The 18,565-nt window shown below is 39.0% G+C and overlaps 1 protein-coding gene, 1 long non-coding RNA gene and 1 pseudogene across 2 annotated transcripts; 2 read left to right on the top strand and 1 right to left on the bottom strand.

Moving 5' to 3' along the window:
* The first annotated feature begins 1,387 nt into the window (after positions 1-1,387).
* LOC107790359 (large ribosomal subunit protein eL18y-like) lies at positions 1,388-13,223 on the top strand (annotated as a pseudogene).
* LOC142176711 (epoxide hydrolase 2-like) lies at positions 3,048-12,277 on the top strand. The gene has a single exon (XM_075244912.1). It carries the CDS (start codon positions 10,688-10,690, stop codon positions 11,156-11,158), a length of 471 nt encoding a protein of 156 aa, XP_075101013.1. The 5' UTR covers positions 3,048-10,687; the 3' UTR covers positions 11,159-12,277.
* A 2,296-nt stretch (positions 13,224-15,519) lies between the features above and the next one.
* LOC107790360 (uncharacterized) lies at positions 15,520-18,325 on the bottom strand. Its single transcript, XR_012705454.1, has 2 exons — positions 17,139-18,325; positions 15,520-17,061 (listed from the first exon to the last, which is right to left on the bottom strand). It is a non-coding gene; the product is annotated as an uncharacterized LOC107790360 (long non-coding RNA).
* Positions 18,326-18,565: the final 240 nt, after the last annotated feature.

The following is an 18,565-nucleotide window of genomic DNA, read 5'->3' as shown; positions in this document are numbered from 1 at the left end:
TAGAGTGTATTCGATGTATTTAAGTCATTGTATTAATGAATACAATAGCAAAACTCGGTGTGAAATAGGGGAGTCCAGTTAAACAACGGTTGTATTCGAATATTCGGTTGTACGACTGTATTCGCCAGTTGTATTTGTGAATACAATAATGTAAACTACGTAAAAATGGTCTTTTTCAATTGTTTAAAACGGTAAGTGAATCAATTAACGCGATAGACTCCTAATATAACTCAACTAACTCAATAATAACACGCAGAATCTGTATTTCACGTTAAAGAAAAGATTTTCCAGTCGAAAAAGATCACAAAACAGAGCAATCTCTAGATTTTCAATCCCTTCTTTTTCTGTTGCTATCGTGTTGTAGATTTCAAAACATGTACTCATTTTATATGAATACATGTATTTGGAATACATAACATATTCATAAGTACAACAGTGAAAGCCTTGTAAATACATCTAAATACATCTAAAAACAAATAGTGAAAGTCAATGTAATAACTATTTATCAGTAAAATACAGATGAATACATGTATTTGAAATACATAACATATTCATAAGTACAACAGTGAAAGTCATCAAAATACATCAAAATATATCTAAATACATCTAAAAACAAACAGTGAAAGTGTTGATTCTTTCAAATTTCGATGTGTCATTGCGTGTTTTTGTTCTCTTTTCCGCAATTGTATTTGTTGTTGAACCTGCAAAAACATGTTCCGCTTGAGTGATTTGCAAATCGAAATATGGCCCTTCGAAATTGAGTGCTTTGGTCGGTATACCTCAGATAACCCTCTTGTAAGGAGTTGAATCAGCCATTGGAAAAGAAAATCCGAATTTTCTGTAAAAGGATAACAATGGTGATTGTTTCTACGGAAAAAAAAAAGTACAAATATATAGAATAATACAAGTGCTAGCGAAAAACTAACAAGTTTAACACTTACCACAACTTTTTGGGCAAACAATTTTGAAAATTAATAGACAGAATGGAGATGAATCAGTTGATAATGGAGGTTATATTCGTGGAGAAAATACTAGGTTGGGACAGAGATAGTGGAGAGAGAACGCGGGTTTAACAAAATTGTATACAATGCCGGTGTTATTGGGAGAGAGAGAAAAATATTTCAGAGCGTATTTAATGACTTAACAATAGGAAGTGACCATAAATAGATAATTTGCTATAAAACCTAAAAGATAGCTATAGAATATAATTTTATAAGGGACATTTGCGTAAGATTACCTATTTTCTACCAAGTTAGGAACTAGTACAATTACAAATTTTTAGTCCTAGGATAAGCCTTCTGATAGAGTGGCTTGGGCCTATTGGGCTTAGACTAACAATACTCTGAAGTCAGACACAACCAACAAGCCCATTAACGTTCGTGGATTAGGGCTTGATTCAAAGGGGTTACAAAAGCTTTTCTCTCTTTTCTCTATCCATTGAAGACGTCAACGATAAGCAGCAGCTGCGGCGGGAAGCGGAAGCAGCAGGCGGAGCAGCCATGGTTAATGCCTTTCTCTAGACTCTTCCAGTAGCTTCTACACTCTTTCTACTTACACCATTGATTTATTTTGTTATTTCCTGTTATCTTCAGGGCATCGATCTAGTTGCGGGAGGTAAGTCGAAAAAGACTAAACGCACTACCCCACAATCCGACGATGTTTATCTCAAGCTTCTTGTTAAGGTTTTTCCTTTAACTTTTTAAATCTTCCGTCTTTATAAATATAGTGCATTTTTCGGATAGTGTACTGAGAATTGTATGGCTAATTGGGTAATGTAAAAGCTGTACCGGTTTCTTGTGCGGAGGACTGGGAGCCAGTTCAATGCGGTGATACTGAAGAGGCTGTTCATGAGCAAGATCAATAAAGCTCCCTTGTCTCTATCACGCTTGATTACTTACATGAAAGGAAAGGTTATTGTTATTCAGCCCTTTTAGCTCTGTTTTACCTTACTGATCTATGAGTTTAAACTCATTTACTGTGATTAGTTGTTAGAATGTTCTTGCTTATTGATTTTAATGTGGTTGTTCTGGTCTGAGTTAATTTTGTTACTTGAAAAGCTTACACTTGCTGCCCATTAAGGGGCCCTTTGGCTCAAGGACTAGTTATGCAGCATTTGGTCGCTAGACAGTGAATAATAATATGCTGTGAATAGTAGTAATAGGTTCCATATTAAAGTCAGAGTAATCTTAATCCTTATATTGTTGATACACATGTTCTTGTTCCTTAATTCTATCATGTATAAAATAACTCATAGATTAGTTATATAATGCAAAGTTTTATTCCTCAAACCGTTCAGAGTTTTATGCCAGAAATTAAATGTTTGATTAATAACGTAGAGTTATATACGGGACTAGTTCTTCTTATACAACAAAGCAAACAACAGCTAGTTGTTACTGACGTACTAAATGGTTATTTTGTATTTTCTTTCCTATATGATAGGAGGACAAGGTTGCTGTAGTTGTAGGGACTGTTACTGCACTGAGATTCACTGAAACAGCTAGAGCTAGGATTGAGAAGGCTGGTGGAGAATGCTTGACCTTTGATCAGCTTGCTCTTAGAGCCCCTCTTGGGCAGAACACGGTATGGAACTATGTCCCCTGTCAGTTCGTGCTTTTATGGGTTAGGCGCAATGGGAGAAAAAGTAAAAATATATATATGTAGTCCAAAGACCAATAATTATAAGCATAACACATATGCAGACAAAAAATTGAAAAATAATTACGATAAAATGAAATATCAGTTGTTTAGTGTCTCCTTTTCAGGATTGCACTCATAGGCAAGGAAAAGTTATGTCTTAGAGCCTTGATGCGACACAGAAGCGCCCCCAAAGCGAGGCGAAGCGCTCACCGCTTCTATGCTTTCTTGATATTGTTGGCTGTGTTCTCTCAGGTACTGCTTAGGGGTCCAAAGAACTCGCGGGAAGCTGTTAAACACTTTGGTAGAGCTCCCGGTGTCTCGCACAGCCACACGAAGCCTTATGTTCGGGCAAAGGGAAGGAAGTTTGAGCGAGCAAGAGGGAAAAGAAAGAGCAGAGGTTTCAAGGTTTGAGGAATTGCAAATGTTTGAGTGCACAATGAGAATTTCTTTTAGAAGGTTTTCCCGACCTACTTTTTCCCATCTTAGCTTCTTTTTCTTCTTGGAATTCTTATTTCCACCCCTCTTTCTCTGACACTCCAACTTATAGACGATTTTGAATGCTTTTATTATCTATTTTGCACAATTAAGCCACCTTTAGAGGACAATCAATATTTACTAGGTTACGCAGGAAAATGATGCAATATGAAGATCCCTTTTTTTTCCATTCAAGCTCTTTTATGCTCTGATAGCTGTGCTTAAATGATCGTTTTGCAGTCATGAAGTGGGTGAAAACGGTGTAAATTAGGGTTTATATCTAAGCAGAGACCAAAAAAACAAAAACAAAAAAACAATGGTGATTTTTTTCCATCTACTCAAGTCTTTTTGGTATTTGTATTGGCTGGTGATGTCAAAATCTGATTGGACTAGGTGATTTTCGTGCGAGCTGTTTTGGGCACTATTGTCATTGAAAAATGTTAGGTTTATAGTTCTAAGACTGGCCAAAAAATGTAAGTTCTATTTGAATATCTAGAGGCCAAAAAAGTTTGTCAGTGCACTTCCAAAACGAGTAAATTAAATGGCTTGGACTTTGGTTATCATAGCTATCTTCTAAACTTAAACAACACAACGTTAGTAAGAAGTTGATTCGAAGACATTGTCATTGTTGCAATTCCGATTCGATTGGGCAGGACTTTTCTCTCGTTTTCCTTGTTTGTTGCTATGCAGTGAGTTATCTCATTGAAGAGACGACAAAATGATGAAACCAATGGTCATAAAAGAATACCGACATTAGTTTGTCGTGAAATGGCAACCAAAATCCAAAGCAAGATAGTCTGTCGTCGCTGTTGCCGGCGAAGTTACTCATACAATTATTTAAGTACTTCTTTGTTCTTGAAAGGATTTTGAAATACGAAGATTAATTTAATTTTTAATGTACATTTATGGATGTCAGTTTCTTAGTTTTAAAAAATAATATTTGTATATTTTAAAGACTAAATAAAATCATATTTTTCAATAGTCAGACGTGTATAAAAGTAATTGAAAAAATATTTATGAAAGGGACTGTTTAACAACTTCAAATTCGCTGCCTATACTGTTTTTGAGGTAATACGGTTTTAGTTCGTACAAGGACATCCCCGGCCAAATTCAATTCCAATGGTCAATCATACGAAACTAATAAGTACTTCAAATACTCAACAAACCTAAGTTTTTGCAGTTATTAAAACTCTTAAAATTGAGTTATAATGTCCTATATAATCGAAAGTAGAAAGTAGTAAATAGGAGTTAGACAAACGAATGAAACAGAATAGATAAAAAGAAAAGTAGGTAGAGACTAGGGAGCACAGACGGAACGAACATTTCAACTTTATGGGTTCCAAATTTTAGAACGGCAATCTTAAGAGCTACTAACTGGATTCTAAATTTAATATTTACACATATTTAGTGAATTTCTTAATACAAATATATTGTTTGAGCAAAAGTTATTGTTTGAACCCACACTTAGGCTTGTATTGGTCAAAATCTGATCACTGCGGTCAAGCTGACTAATATCCCGTCCAAGCGACAAGGTATCGAAAGACGACATGGTCCATTCTACATCTCGCACTCACGATATCCGTCGAGTCAGAAGAACAACGTTCAAGGGACGACCAAAATAGATAGTGTGAGAGAGAGTCAGACCAAGCAAATAGCAAAGGTCCCAATGACTATATATAGGAAGGGAAAACCTTCGGTTGTGAGGGGGGCTTGGGGGCTTCTCCCTCTCTCCTTATTTCTCTCTTCTGCAATCTTCATAATAAGAAGAAGAATGAAGCAATCATTAGAAAAACATGTAAAACAACCTTCCCCATTGATTAATGGGAGTCACAATGAAAGTTTTAATAAGATTGGTTACCTCTATTTCATCCTGTGTACTATTTGTTCAATTAGCTCATTGATCTGGAATTTATTATGTTTAACTAAGATTTATCCCTTCACTTTCTTTAATTGATTTGTTAAAAAGGCTCCAATACCTTTTGAGTCAAACAATTTGGCGCCGTCTGTGGGGATTTCTTAATGAAATTTCCTAGTCTCTTCCAGATCAAAGACAAGAAACACGATTACCCACCGAAAAGAGCGCTAAGAAAAAGCCCAACCCACGCAGGGCAAAGACGCAGCATAGGAGGGGAAAGAGAGCTGGAAACAGCCACCGAATTTAGGAATCATCGCCCCATCAACCGTCAAAATGCCTGATAAAATGGGCAACGTTACAAACCTACTCTCATTCACCGATTCATCGGATGGGGGTAAGGAAAGTGCCATTTTAACTCACCTTCTGCTCTATGCTCACGCAAGAACACAAGTACCGCGTAGGCGAGCGAGCAAAGAAACATCTCAATCAGAGAATGGGAAACTACTACAAGATAACTGAAACATCCCCCGCCGATGACACCTCCAGGTCGGAAGGCAGGAATCAGACAGGGAAACTCCAATATGTGCGCAAAACGAACATAAGCGAAACAACAACGTTTCGTATTCTCCGACATTACACTCTCCGATGCAAACAATATCAAGCGAACTGGGACACTCCCAGAAGATGCCTGATTCTCCAAAAACTGGGACTAACGATGGGTTACTATTTCGATAAGTTTGAAATAACACCCTTTAAGGCTAAGGGCCTTCGCCAAAAAGAAGAGTTCGACCTCGATCGAACGACGACAGGTTACCATTTCGATAAGTTCGAAATAACACCCTTTAAGGCCAAGGGCCTTCGCCAAGAAAAAGATTCCGACCTCGATCGAATGACAACGGGTTATCATTTGATAAGTTCGAAATAACACTCTTTAAGGCCAATGGCCTTCGCCAAAAAGAAGAGTTCGACCTCAATCGAATGGCGACAGGTTATTATCTCGATAAGTTCGAAATAACACCCTTTAAGGCTAAGGGCCTTCGCCAAAAAGAAGATTCGACCTTGATCGAACAACGATGGGTTGACATTTCGACGAAAGTTCGAAATTACACCCTCAAGGCCACGAGCCATCGCCAAAGAGAAAATTCGAAATATCCCTAAGGCCAAGGGCCGACAGAAAATATAAAGGGAAAGAAAATCGGGACTCGCCATACGAGAATCTACCTCGCACCAAAGTCATGAAAAGCAAAAACAAAGACAAAGTACAAGGCAAATAACAACGAAAAATTCTTTATACAAATCACTGCGCAAACGGTCGCAAATTACACACGGCCCAAGCCAACAATAGAAAAGAAAAAAGGAAAAAAGAACAATGACAACCGACAACGAATGTATAAAAAAACAGAAAATAGACAAAGAGAACATTATTTCACTCGGCATCATCATCGCCACCATCTCCAGGAAGCCCTCCCTCATCATCCGCACCTTCATCTGCCTCCGAAGTCGCAGAGTCATAACCACAGTTGACACGAGCCTCTCGCACCTTTGCCCGTGCTCCTTTATATGCGGCCTTAGTAACATTGTCCGCCTCCCACAAACTCTTGTATATATCCCGCTGAGCTTCAGTATGAACCCAAAGCTCGTGTAAGCGGCGGGGAACAGCAGCGGAGGACTCAATTTGAGCCAATAGTTGCTCCTTCTCGGCTTCCAGAGCGGCGACTCGATCTCCTAAGTTCGAAGCTTCCCGGTTGATCTCACCAATACGTTCCTCAAGCCTCTCCTCCATTAGCGTGGTCGTCGCTCTCTCCGATCCTACTCAGACTGGAGGACGCGGATAGTGTTCTCCAGGGCCGCCGCCTTTGCCGAAGTTGCAGACCAAGCACTCTCGATGCTCTCCAACCCGACAAACTTTCTCTCCAATTCGGCCAACTTTCCCATCCACTCCGCACTCATCGCCTCGACCTTGATAAGATTTTGATCCACCCCAGCCTGCATCGACCTCAGTTTCTCCTGCAGATAGTCACACTCTGCGGCTACCCCCTTTCCCAACTCAAGCTCTTCGTTCTTCGCACAAAGTTGCTCCTCGAGCACACTATTTCTGTGAATGGCCTCCATCAACTGCTGGTCTCTCTTCTCTAGTTCCTCGCCGAGGGATCGAGCACCGGGATTCCCCCTCATCCGCTCGTGCAACTCACAGCACTTATTGCGATAGCGCCGATATTTCTCCAATGCCTTCAGGAAAATCTTCGTCCGAATGTCATCCCTACGGGAACTCTCAATTTCCAACATGTACGTCTGAAAAACAAAAAGAAGAGTTAAGATCGTATCGTCCATAAAAATAAAAGAAACATGAAAGAAAAGCGAAATATACCCTCAGGCCCATAGCGGCTACTTCATTCATCAAGTCGCTTTTAGGAACGTTCCAGAGAGCCTCGTTCTCGGTAGCGGAGCACAAAATGTCGAATTGCGATACCAAATCCTCCGTGTCCCCCAGGAGATTAACATCCGAAGAGATCTCCAGAATATGGGCCAGGCCTCCCGCATGAACCACCGAGTGGGTAATACCCTCCTCAAATATCCTAACATCATCAGGGTCGAGGTCTGACTCGGATTCATAGTCGTCGACCACGACACCCTTTCCTCTTTCAGCAGCTGAAGAGGAAGCACGACCAAGTACGGAGGACGAGGGTACCTCCAAAACCACAATGGCGGCCTCAGAAATCTGGCCTCCCGTCACGGCAGGTTGCTGATCAATGACAATGGCAGGAATCTCTGTCGGCGGGGCAGATACAACGGCTGGCTCCATCTCTATGCGCGGAGTGGTATCGATACCCGCCCTAGATCTTGTCAAGGGAGAGTCGTCCAAGTGTATCACAGTTGGAGGGGTTGCCTCGAACTCCACTCGTCGCCTCTTGGACGACCCTTCCTCAGCACGAGGAGATTCACTCGTCAGACGAGCGACACGAGTCGAGACCTCGGTCTGAGAAGTGGCCTCCGCAGGAGTAACCAGAGTCGCAGGCTCAACTGAAGCAGCCTTCGACGAAGGCCCAGCAGAAGGGCTGCAGCAGGGTGAGCAAACGATGCCGGCTGACGAAAAGCTAATGGAGGAGCCCTCGCTCTCCGCACTCTCCCTGGAATCGACAAAACCGCACATAAGAATCTAAGTAAAAAGAGAAAAAAAATAGAAAATAGAAATGACACCTCACCTGTAAGGGGCCTACGTCCAATTTTTTCATGAAAGGCCGACCATGTGCGAACCCCCAGCTTATGGGGAAGGATGGCACTCACCCACTCGCGGATACCTTCGACAGATGGAGGGGGCAATTTCTCAGCTGCAGAGACATAGCAGGGTTTAGTACTGTAACAGAAAGCGGTCGGGTATCTCACCGACTAAAAATGTAAGAAACTTACGCACAAAGTTCCACTTCTCAGGAACCCCATTGGATCCGCCACAATGTGTTCGATCCACATATAGAAATAATTCTCGTAGAAACGATGGTTGGCCCTGTCTTCCATTTTCACCACCAGACTTTTCGACCCCCGAGGACATATGTGAATCATCGTGCCGCGAATGAGTTGAGGGGCGAAGATATTAAGCATGTGATCCAAAGTGATCTCACGACCAACGAGTTCCGCAAACTTGAGCAACATAAAGAACAACTTGTACAGGTACAGCGAAAGTTGGGCGGGGCATACCTCGTAAAAACGGCAGAAATCTACCACCAGGAGAAGGGGAGGAAGTGTGTACCCAATAAGAAAGGGGTAGGCATAGAACACGTAGTACCTAGGGCGGTCGAAATGGACTATGTCGTTCCCTACCGTCGGCTGCATGTCAACGTAACTGGGGATTCCCCACCTAGCTTTCAACTGTACCATGTCTTCCTCTTTTATAATAGAGGGGACAGGTTCCGGCTCCACCTCAGCGCGACTGCAGAAGTCGGTCCATTCTCTTCCAGGACGAGGCAAGATCTCGGTTACCAACGGGACCTCCTCATCTTCCACCACTTCTACTCCTCCGGTGGCCAGAGCAACATTTTCAGCGCCGGAATTGTGGCAGGGGGATTAGCATGAGAAGAATCACCAGCCATTTCGTCGAGATGGTGTAGCAAAAAGACAATGGAAAGGAAGGATGAAAGTTTTCAGTCAACGGGGGGTGAATAAAAATTCGGAGTATCAGGAAGAAAGTATATTCACGAAACTCTTTCAAGCAAAGGGCAAAGAAGTGTGTCAATCGAATGATGTGTTCCTTCTATTTATAAGAGACATAAATTCCCCAAGCACGAAACCCAAGAGTCGCCAATCGAATTTGATAGGGCACGAAACGTTTCGATTCCCTAGGAATGTGTGTCATAATGGCGGCAACCATGAAACAACGTTTCGATTCCGAAACTGCCACAACGGTCCAACGATAGTGAAAGAGCGTTGTCACCTCACTCAAAACCTAAGGAGCATAACCAAGGGATAAGTAGTCAGATTTCTCTCCGATTTGTAGCAATCATGATCCGTCTGTCTGGCCCGAGGGACTAACTGTATTGGTCAAAATCTGACCACTGCGGTCAAGCTGACCAACATCCCGTCGAAGCGACAAGGTATCGAAAAACGACATGGTCCATTCTACATCTCGCACTCACGACATCCGTCGAGTCAGAAGAAACAACGTTCAGGGGACGACCAAGACAGATAGTGTGAGAGAGAGTTAGACCAAGTAAATAGCAAAGGTCCCATGAATATATATAGGAAGGGAAAACCTTCGGTTGTGAGGGGGGCTTCGGGACTTCTCCCTCTCTCCTTATTTCTCTCTTCTGCAATCTTCATAATAAGAAGAAGAATGAAGCAATCTCCAGAAAAACATGTAAAACAACCTTCCCCATTGATTAATGAGAGTCACAATGAAAGTTTCAATAAGATTGGTTACCTCTATTTCATCCTATGTACTATTTGTTCAATTAGCTCATTGATCTGTAATTTATTATGTTTAACTAAGATTTATCCCTTCACTTTCTTTAATTGATTTGTTCAAAAAGGCTCCAATACCTTTTGAGTCAAACAAGGCTTCTACCTTCGGCCCGGCTAGGGAGTGGTGGCTAGAGTGAACCTAAAACTATGGCGATTGTTCAATTTCACAAACATAGCGTGTATGTAGTTCCTAACTAACTCGTTCCTAATTTGGCATCTAGCATCTAGGAAATGGAATTTACTAAAATAATAGTAACTCTTTATACCATTATATCTTAATTCATAGTTGTAGTTAAGTAACCCTCAAAATATTAATCAAAATCGCTTTACAACATTGGAAACCACTAATTCTAGAAGTATCTTTAACTATATATAATGATAGAGTATGAACTTTTTCTCTATCATTATATCTTAACTGGTTATATTAGATTATTTGTCTTATTTTTTAAATTATTTATCTTATGAACCGTATGTGTAATTATTTTAGGAGTTTAAAGGATGATATAGAATATATTCACACATAAGACAACTTATAACTTAATTATAGATAAATCGTCATAAAGGCAATTTAGTAATAACTAGATAAAGATTTATAACTAGCATCATATTAATGCTTGTCAGTAAAATATATTTATATTTATCAATGATTATAACAATCTATCATCTTTTAACTGGTGCGCAAGTTAAACTCATTCTGAAAAGCTTAAATATACTGATACTCGGAGAAAAAGATTGGGAAAGTAGCAGCAACAAGGAAAGCAAGAGAAAATGGAGAAAATACAGCACAAATACGTATCCGTTAATGGTATAAACATGCACGTAGCAGAAATAGGTGAAGGCCCAGCAGTTGTATTTGTACATGGCTTCCCTGAACTATGGTACTCATGGCGCCACCAAATGTTGTACCTTTCTAAAAAAGGTTACAGAGCCATGGCTCCTGATCTTCGTGGCTATGGTGACACTGATTCTCCACCAGATGCTACACATTACACTGCTTTTCATATTGTTGGAGACTTAGTTGCTCTTTTGGATGTTCTGGGTCTAGACCAAGTGTTCTTAGTAGGACATGATTGGGGTGCTCTAATTGCTTGGTATTTCAGCTTGTTTCGTCCTGATCGAATTAAGGCTTTGGTTAATCTAAGTGTTGTGTTCCGTCCAAGACACCCTTCACGAAAACCGGTGGATAGCTTGCGAGAGTTGTTTGGTGATGACTATTATGTGTGCAGATTTCAGTTATAATTGCTTTCTTCTTCATTGTTTTTTTCGTAATTGCAGATTTTAGCTCAATTGGTTCAGGGTTAAGCCGTAGTTGATTTATTAAGCAGCGGTTTATTTTTTTGGTTACTTCTTCTTGGCAGTTTATTTAGTCGGGAAAGAAAAAGTGGAACTTTTATTTGTGTTGAAGTTAAGCTAGTGTGATGGATATATGCTATCGGTCTCCTCAGTTCTGCAAAATCTTTGGTCACTTGTGCAATTCTTTTTCTTTTAGTAGCTAAAGTTGAATCCGGTATACAAGCCAAACAGGAATAAGTGATGTGGTTCCCTGGTAAATTATTTGCATAAATAAATACTTGGATCCAGAAATAGGAACGTTGATGAACAACTATATCTAGTCAATTTGGTCAGTTATTTCAATTATGGAAAGCAGATGAATCCTATTCCCTAAAATTGTATTTGGATTTTAGTTATGATATTGATACTAGGGCTCCTTAACATGATTTGTTTGATGAGTTCTTCTACCCTGAGTTTGTAAATTCTTCTTTAGTGATTTTTGACAGCTCTCGTTTTCAAGATAGTGGCCACTTTATCTTTTCCAAGTGAAGAGGGAAAGCAGTTGAATGACATTTTTGAAGCTCATCTTAGTTTTAAGAGTCACGTTTACTTTTGTTCCTGGTTTCCTCTTGGATGGTCTTTCTGTGATTAGAGGGTTTTTCAATGTTTCCTGGTGAAGTAAAATACAGTTTCATTCTTAAATTTTATGGTTGGTGCTTGCTAGAGTTCAGCATATTTCTCTGATGCTTATTGGACCTTTTCTGATTGCTATTACCCTTCGTATGACTGCTTTACTTTTCTTTCTATGCCTTTCCTTGAATAGAGTGGTTAAACAAAGGAAATATGACAGATGCACACTTAGAAGATTTAGAGGCTGCATATATTTGATCAAACTTCATTTCTTCACTTGGCTAGTAAAACCCTTTTTAAGAGATTTAATATTTCCTACAATAACATCAAGTGCCACTAATTTTCACGTAATTGTAATTTGTTAATGTGAAAATACTGCAATGCAATTCGATCAACGCAGATTGTGTTTGAATTCACAGTAGTAAGCTTTTCTGGTTTTACTGATGCTGCTATTATATTTAGAAACCTGGGGAAGTGGAAGAGGAGTTTGCTTCTGTTGATACTGCAACAGTCATTAAGGGATTTCTTTCTTCACGTGATCCACGCCCACCTTGCATTCCTAAGGAGATAGGCTTTCATCAGGCCTTAGCTAAGTCACCAGCGACATTACCCTCATGGATAACAGAAGAAGATGTGCATTATTTTGCTGAAAAATTAAAAAGAAACAGGCTTCACTGGAGGATTGAACTACTACCGAAATCTGGACAAGTATGTATACCATTTAACTGTTCTAGGATCAACCAGAGAATCCATGGATTTCTCGTGTTCCTATTACTTACTCAGCTGCTTGTGTCTTTACTGATTTTCCTTATTTTAGCCGTTATGTAATGATTCTAGTCGTAGTACATTGAGAGTGGAAATAATTGTACGCTCAAATTTTCTTAAATCTATTCTTTAAATGCAGAAACTGGGAGCTTACAGCACCATTTAGTGGATGCAAAATTCAAGTTCCTACTAAGTTTGTGGTTGGTGATCTGGACACACGTATCATGTTCCTGGAACCAAGGAGTATATACACAATGGTGGTTTCAAGAAAGAAGTGCCTAATTTGCAGGAGGTTGTTGTAATGGAGGGAGTAGGTCACTTCATCAACCAAGAAAAGCCTGATGAAATAAATTCCCACATTTATGATTTTATTCAGAGGTTTTAATCAACAAATGCCCTCTTTGTCTTCCAGGTTACTGCGACTTCATCACTTGGAATACGCAATGACACAGTATACACTGTAATGCTACCACTTGAATGTATCTATGATTGATACTGCATTTTACCTTTCTATAAATTACTGGAGTTTTTGGCAGAATTTGAGGCGTACTTGTTGAAGTTTGTGACAAAATAAGATATCCAATCAGATTATGTGCCTGAATTGAAAACTTGATTGGTGGAGAGATGGTATTTTCCACTCTGTTTATAAGTCCTGCTATGACATGCATTTTTTCACTATAAAGAAGATAATGGAAATTAGAGGGGTTTGTTTCTCTTCTCACAATACTTTCTTTATTTGGGATGTTCTCTGCCTTTTTCACTCCCCCACACACCAGCAGAAGAAATACAGACTAAAAGAATATGAAAAATTATTGCCTGGTCTTTGTCATGTTATCCAACAGATTAGAAAAAGTGGCAAGCAAAACCATGATAATCCAAAGAAAATCTTTATTTCCTTGATTTCTTTTCCAATTTGAGGGAAGAAAGAATCCCTTATCGATAAAATATGAGTTAGCTCCAACAGATTATGGCGAAGAAGTGCTAATGTCATTGGTACACTGCAGTATCGATCTTGACTGGTTAAAATATACATTTTTTATCCAATACTCACAAGCATTCCCTCCCAATACCATTAAATCCTTCTTTTAGTTTTTTTGAATCTGTCATCAAGATGGATGAAAACTCATTTAGTATAGGACTTGGGTGGGGCAGTGGAAATAGTTTTGTGATCCCCCACGATATCTACTGAGTTTAAAGCTGTTGCTTATATCTGTTCTCATTCTTTTTTCCTCTTGAGTTATCATTGCTTTCTTCAGTACTACGTTACACTGCTGGTTTCTCTCTAATATGTATGCCACCTTGGCCGAGGTGGCCATGATTTCTACCTGCAGTCCTGGCAGAGTACCATATTGATTACTGTTTCCTCTCAATGGTAAATCAACAAAATCTACAAACACTGCCAGCCTTTATCTAAGGCTTGAAATGTTTAGACCTTTCCTAGAATGTGCTGTATACTTGTCTGAGTAGTAAAGTAACGACTGATGAGATTGCTCAATTTTTACCTAGATGTAAGCATGTAAAGCATGATTTGATGTGAGATCCAGGACCGGCTTGGGATTAGAATGGAGAATCCAAAAGCTGTTGCCTGCTAAGTTGGATTTTGATATACATAAATAGATCAGGAGGAGCGATACAATACAATGTAAGAATTCAAGTAATATGATGAGTATTTTATTTAACAATCCGACTTTTTTGGCAAGGAGAGAAAATGTGTTTGAATTTAGCAAAATGTTAAAATGGTATTGGTGAGAAATCGAATAGAGGTGCACAAGATTACAGTTCAGGACTTATAAATTGATGGAAGTGAAAGCAGTGGATTGTTCATGACTTTCCTCTTGCTTGGAGGTCACTATTCTCTTAGTTGAACACAAATCTACAGCAGGAAACCTGTTGCTCACCAAAATGTATTTCCAAGAATATCCTGCTTTCATGTGTGGGAAAACCACATTTTACACTAAGTTTTTAGTTTGTGACAAGGAATGGAGCTATGTCTGCATGAAGGTAGATTAGCCCGTCCTTCGTATGTTTGGCTTATTACTTGCGATATTATTACTCTCTTTTGCTCTGGCTACTAAGATGTTAGTAGCCCCAAAAATACTAATCGCAGTCTTTTTTGATAAGCAATTATAAATTGGTGAAGGCTCTGTGGATCTATTTCTACGTTGGTTCCTTTAGTTCTGGCACTGCCTAGTGCTGTAACTTTCCTATAAAGGGTTCCGAGCCATCACCCAGGACCTCCATAAACCAGGGATTCACCAGCCTGTCACCAGGTGCCACCAGCTACACGATCTTCCACATAACTAGGTCTGGAGTGGTAGTCCTTGGACGAGCATGATCAGGCAGCCACCATTACTTGGTCTTTCTGCTTCCATTCCGACTGGATCAACCTCAGCATGGTCTTGAGTCCAATAAGTCCCTCACAAAAAACCTCTGGATTCCATGTCAGAGATATTATTTGGCGACAAATATTGTGTTTGTAGATCAGGTACATTTCCTTCCCTCTTCTGCCCTAATAACTTAAAACCCATGATAGAATTCATGTCCCTCATTTCCAAATCCTCATAAAAGATGGATTCATTTTCTTTCAGCTGCTTTTTTGTTCTTTTTATTTTCTTCATTCTTGAAAATGCAGTACACTCTTGAAGGCTTGTGAAGATGGTAATTGTATTTCTCTTGCTGCTTGTATCGGAATCCTCCTATTAATGAAAAATCATGGCTAGCTCTATTACCAGTGCTCTGCCCAATACTGGGATTAACCGAATTTCACTCTCTTCTTCTTCTTCTTCTTTTTTTCTTTCAAATTTTGTTGCTTTGCTCTTCCTTTGTATTCTTTGCCTTGAAATAGTTTGTCCATTGGATAAGAAGACAGAAATTTTATCAAATGAGAGATCAACTTATTTAGCCTTTGAAAGAGAACCAATCATTTATGGACATTTGACCATAAAATCCATCAGTTATTTCAAATATGAAAAATGGACCTAAATACTGTTGTTACAAACTCTTGTGATTTAGTGCAGTTCTTTAGGCATTGTACCTTGCTTCTCCCTTTGCTGCTCCTTGAGAAATATATATAAGGAAGTCTATGTTGAAGATACAAGAAAGTAAATAAAAGTGTGCTTCTTTAAAGACTTAAAACTTTTAGGTGGTACATGGAGTTCAACATGGTATCAAGACAACTTTTGGTACAACCATTCTCGTGCTCGTAGGAAAGTCGGCTTCCTCTCGCAAGTTAGTTTATTGAGCTGCTTTTGGTCTATCTCTCAATTTAGTGTGTTGAGTCATTAACATGGCTCTAGACACATCTTTACACAATTTAACACAGTATCAGAGCAAGCAGAAGTTGTGAGTTCAAAGTCTTACCGTCATTCACGTGTTTGACCTATGAAAAAGAATCAGTATGCGTCAAATGACAATGAGGGGTGCATTGAAGGTATAATTAGGTAAATAAAAATGTACCTTGTCTAAAAGTTTGAGGCGTTAAATAAGGTAGTCACTCAATCCATAGTGTAACTGGTTCACATATATCAGACGTGTCTGATAGTATACAACAAATCCATGTATTACCCTCTCAGCCTATAAACCCTTGCTTCTCCCTTTGCTGCTCCTTGAGAAATATATATAAGGAAGTCTATGTTGAAGATACAAGAAAGTAAATAAAAGTGTGCTTCTTTAAAGACTTAAAACTTTTAGGTGGTACATGGAGTTCAACATGGTATCAAGACAACTTTTGGTACAACCATTCTCGTGCTCGTAGGAAAGTCGGCTTCCTCTCGCAAGTTAGTTTATTGAGCTGCTTTTGGTCTATCTCTCAATTTAGTGTGTTGAGTCATTAACATGGCTCTAGACACATCTTTACACAATTTAACACAGTATCAGAGCAAGCAGAAGTTGTGAGTTCAAAGTCTTACCGTCATTCACGTGTTTGACCTATGAAAAAGAATCAGTATGCGTCAAATGACAATGAGGGGTGCATTGAAGGTATAATTAGGTAAATAAAAATGTACCTTGTCTAAAAGTTTGAGGCGTTAAATAAGGTAGTCACTCAATCCATAGTGTAACTGGTTCACATATATCAGACGTGTCTGATAGTATACAACAAATCCATGTATTACCCTCTCAGCCTATAAACCCTTGCTTCTCCCTTTGCTGCTCCTTGAGAAATATATATAAGGAAGTCTATGTTGAAGATACAAGAAAGTAAATAAAAGTGTGCTTCTTTAAAGACTTAAAACTTTTAGGTGGTACATGGAGTTCAACATGGTATCAAGACAACTTTTGGTACAACCATTCTCGTGCTCGTAGGAAAGTCGGCTTCCTCTCGCAAGTTAGTTTATTGAGCTGCTTTTGGTCTATCTCTCAATTTAGTGTGTTGAGTCATTAACATGGCTCTAGACACATCTTTACACAATTTAACACAGTATCAGAGCAAGCAGAAGTTGTGAGTTCAAAGTCTTACCGTCATTCACGTGTTTGACCTATGAAAAAGAATCAGTATGCGTCAAATGACAATGAGGGGTGCATTGAAGGTATAATTAGGTAAATAAAAATGTACCTTGTCTAAAAGTTTGAGGCGTTAAATAAGGTAGTCACTCAATCCATAGTGTAACTGGTTCACATATATCAGACGTGTCTGATAGTATACAACAAATCCATGTATTACCCTCTCAGCCTATAAACCCTTTGAGACAATTTTAAGATTTTCCCTTCTTCTCTGCTAGCTACAGTCACATTACATGGCACTTGTATATTATGTGAAGATTATATAATGTGGAATGTCGACCTAGTATTATGTCTTGCTTTGCAAATGTAAACTTTTTTTACCTTGTATCAGAGTATGTGGCAATAGCTCTTTTCCACTACGAAATCTGGGGAAGTAGAAATGGGATTACATTGCATGTAGACAGCCAGAATTTTGAAAGGATTTCCTAATAAGAATGGCGATCCATTTCCTCCTTGTAAGGTTTCAGTCTTTGGTTGTTCAGATACTACTGATGCTGAGGAATTCTAGCAGAGGCTCGCTGGAGAACTGAAGCGCTCGCGATTTGCAATCTAGACCACTAAATATTTATGTTTGTTAACTTCCGTATATTGTGGGTATCAGTTGGAATATTCAGGAATTGCTAATAAGTTGCACTCGTGCTAGTTTTACTGATTTTTTTTGGTTTTAGCCATTGATTGATGAATCAGGTCAGAACATTGGACGATAAGATAAATTAGTAGTCATAACTTTCTCATCAAATCCTAAAAGATGTAGAAACTGGGAGCTTACATCGCATGGAGTATATGCCATGGTGGGTTCAAGAAGATGGTTATAAGTTGTAGGAGGTTGTTTAGTGGAAGGAGTAGCTTTATCATCAACTCAGAATAGCCTACTAAATCAATTCCCACAGTTACAAATTTTTGCATCCAAGGGTCTGGCCTAGTGATCAAAAGTGGGCGCAAACCTTAGAGACCAGGACTCAAATACAAACCACAAGATGATTTCTTCCGCAACATAATCCCTTGTGAGGAGTTATTTTGTACCTTTTTTTGGTCGGAGATAGTTGAGGTGTTCAGTAGGTCATTGGAGACAACTTAAATGGGTCATTTATATATTTTTCCATTTAAAAATGCTTGTCCATTACAAAAACTGTTGTCAGCCACGTCGCAATTCTGGCGCTTAGAATTATTTTTTTCTGCCTTTTTAGTATTTTGAATAACATATTGTATTGATTAACCTAAAAAGAAAATAAATTTTAAATAGCAAGAGAGAATTCTAAAAATTTCATCAATTTGAAGATACCATATATTTTAAAGAAAAAAAAGACTTAAAATAAAACCTTTCAGTTTAGCGAAGAGCCAAACTGCAATTGTCTTTTGCATGTTCTTTTTTTACGGTAAACAAATTACAAAACTTTGCACAAAAAGATATTTTGATATTTGGTATTTAAACCTCGTCTTTGTTTTTAAAAGTTTGCAGATATTAGACCAAAGTGGCAA

The sequence above is a fragment of the Nicotiana tabacum genome, chromosome 22, assembly GCF_000715075.1.
Source record: "Nicotiana tabacum cultivar K326 chromosome 22, ASM71507v2, whole genome shotgun sequence".
Classification (NCBI taxonomy): Eukaryota; Viridiplantae; Streptophyta; class Magnoliopsida; order Solanales; family Solanaceae; genus Nicotiana; species Nicotiana tabacum.
The sequence above is the reverse complement of the archived record's forward strand: the minus strand, read 5'-3'. Positions and strand labels throughout refer to the sequence as shown.

What these genes read in the sequence shown, in the direction of transcription:
- LOC142176711 (XM_075244912.1), top strand. Translation starts at nt 10,688, where the DNA reads ATGGAGAAAATACAGCACAAATACGTATCCGTTAATGGTATAAACATG.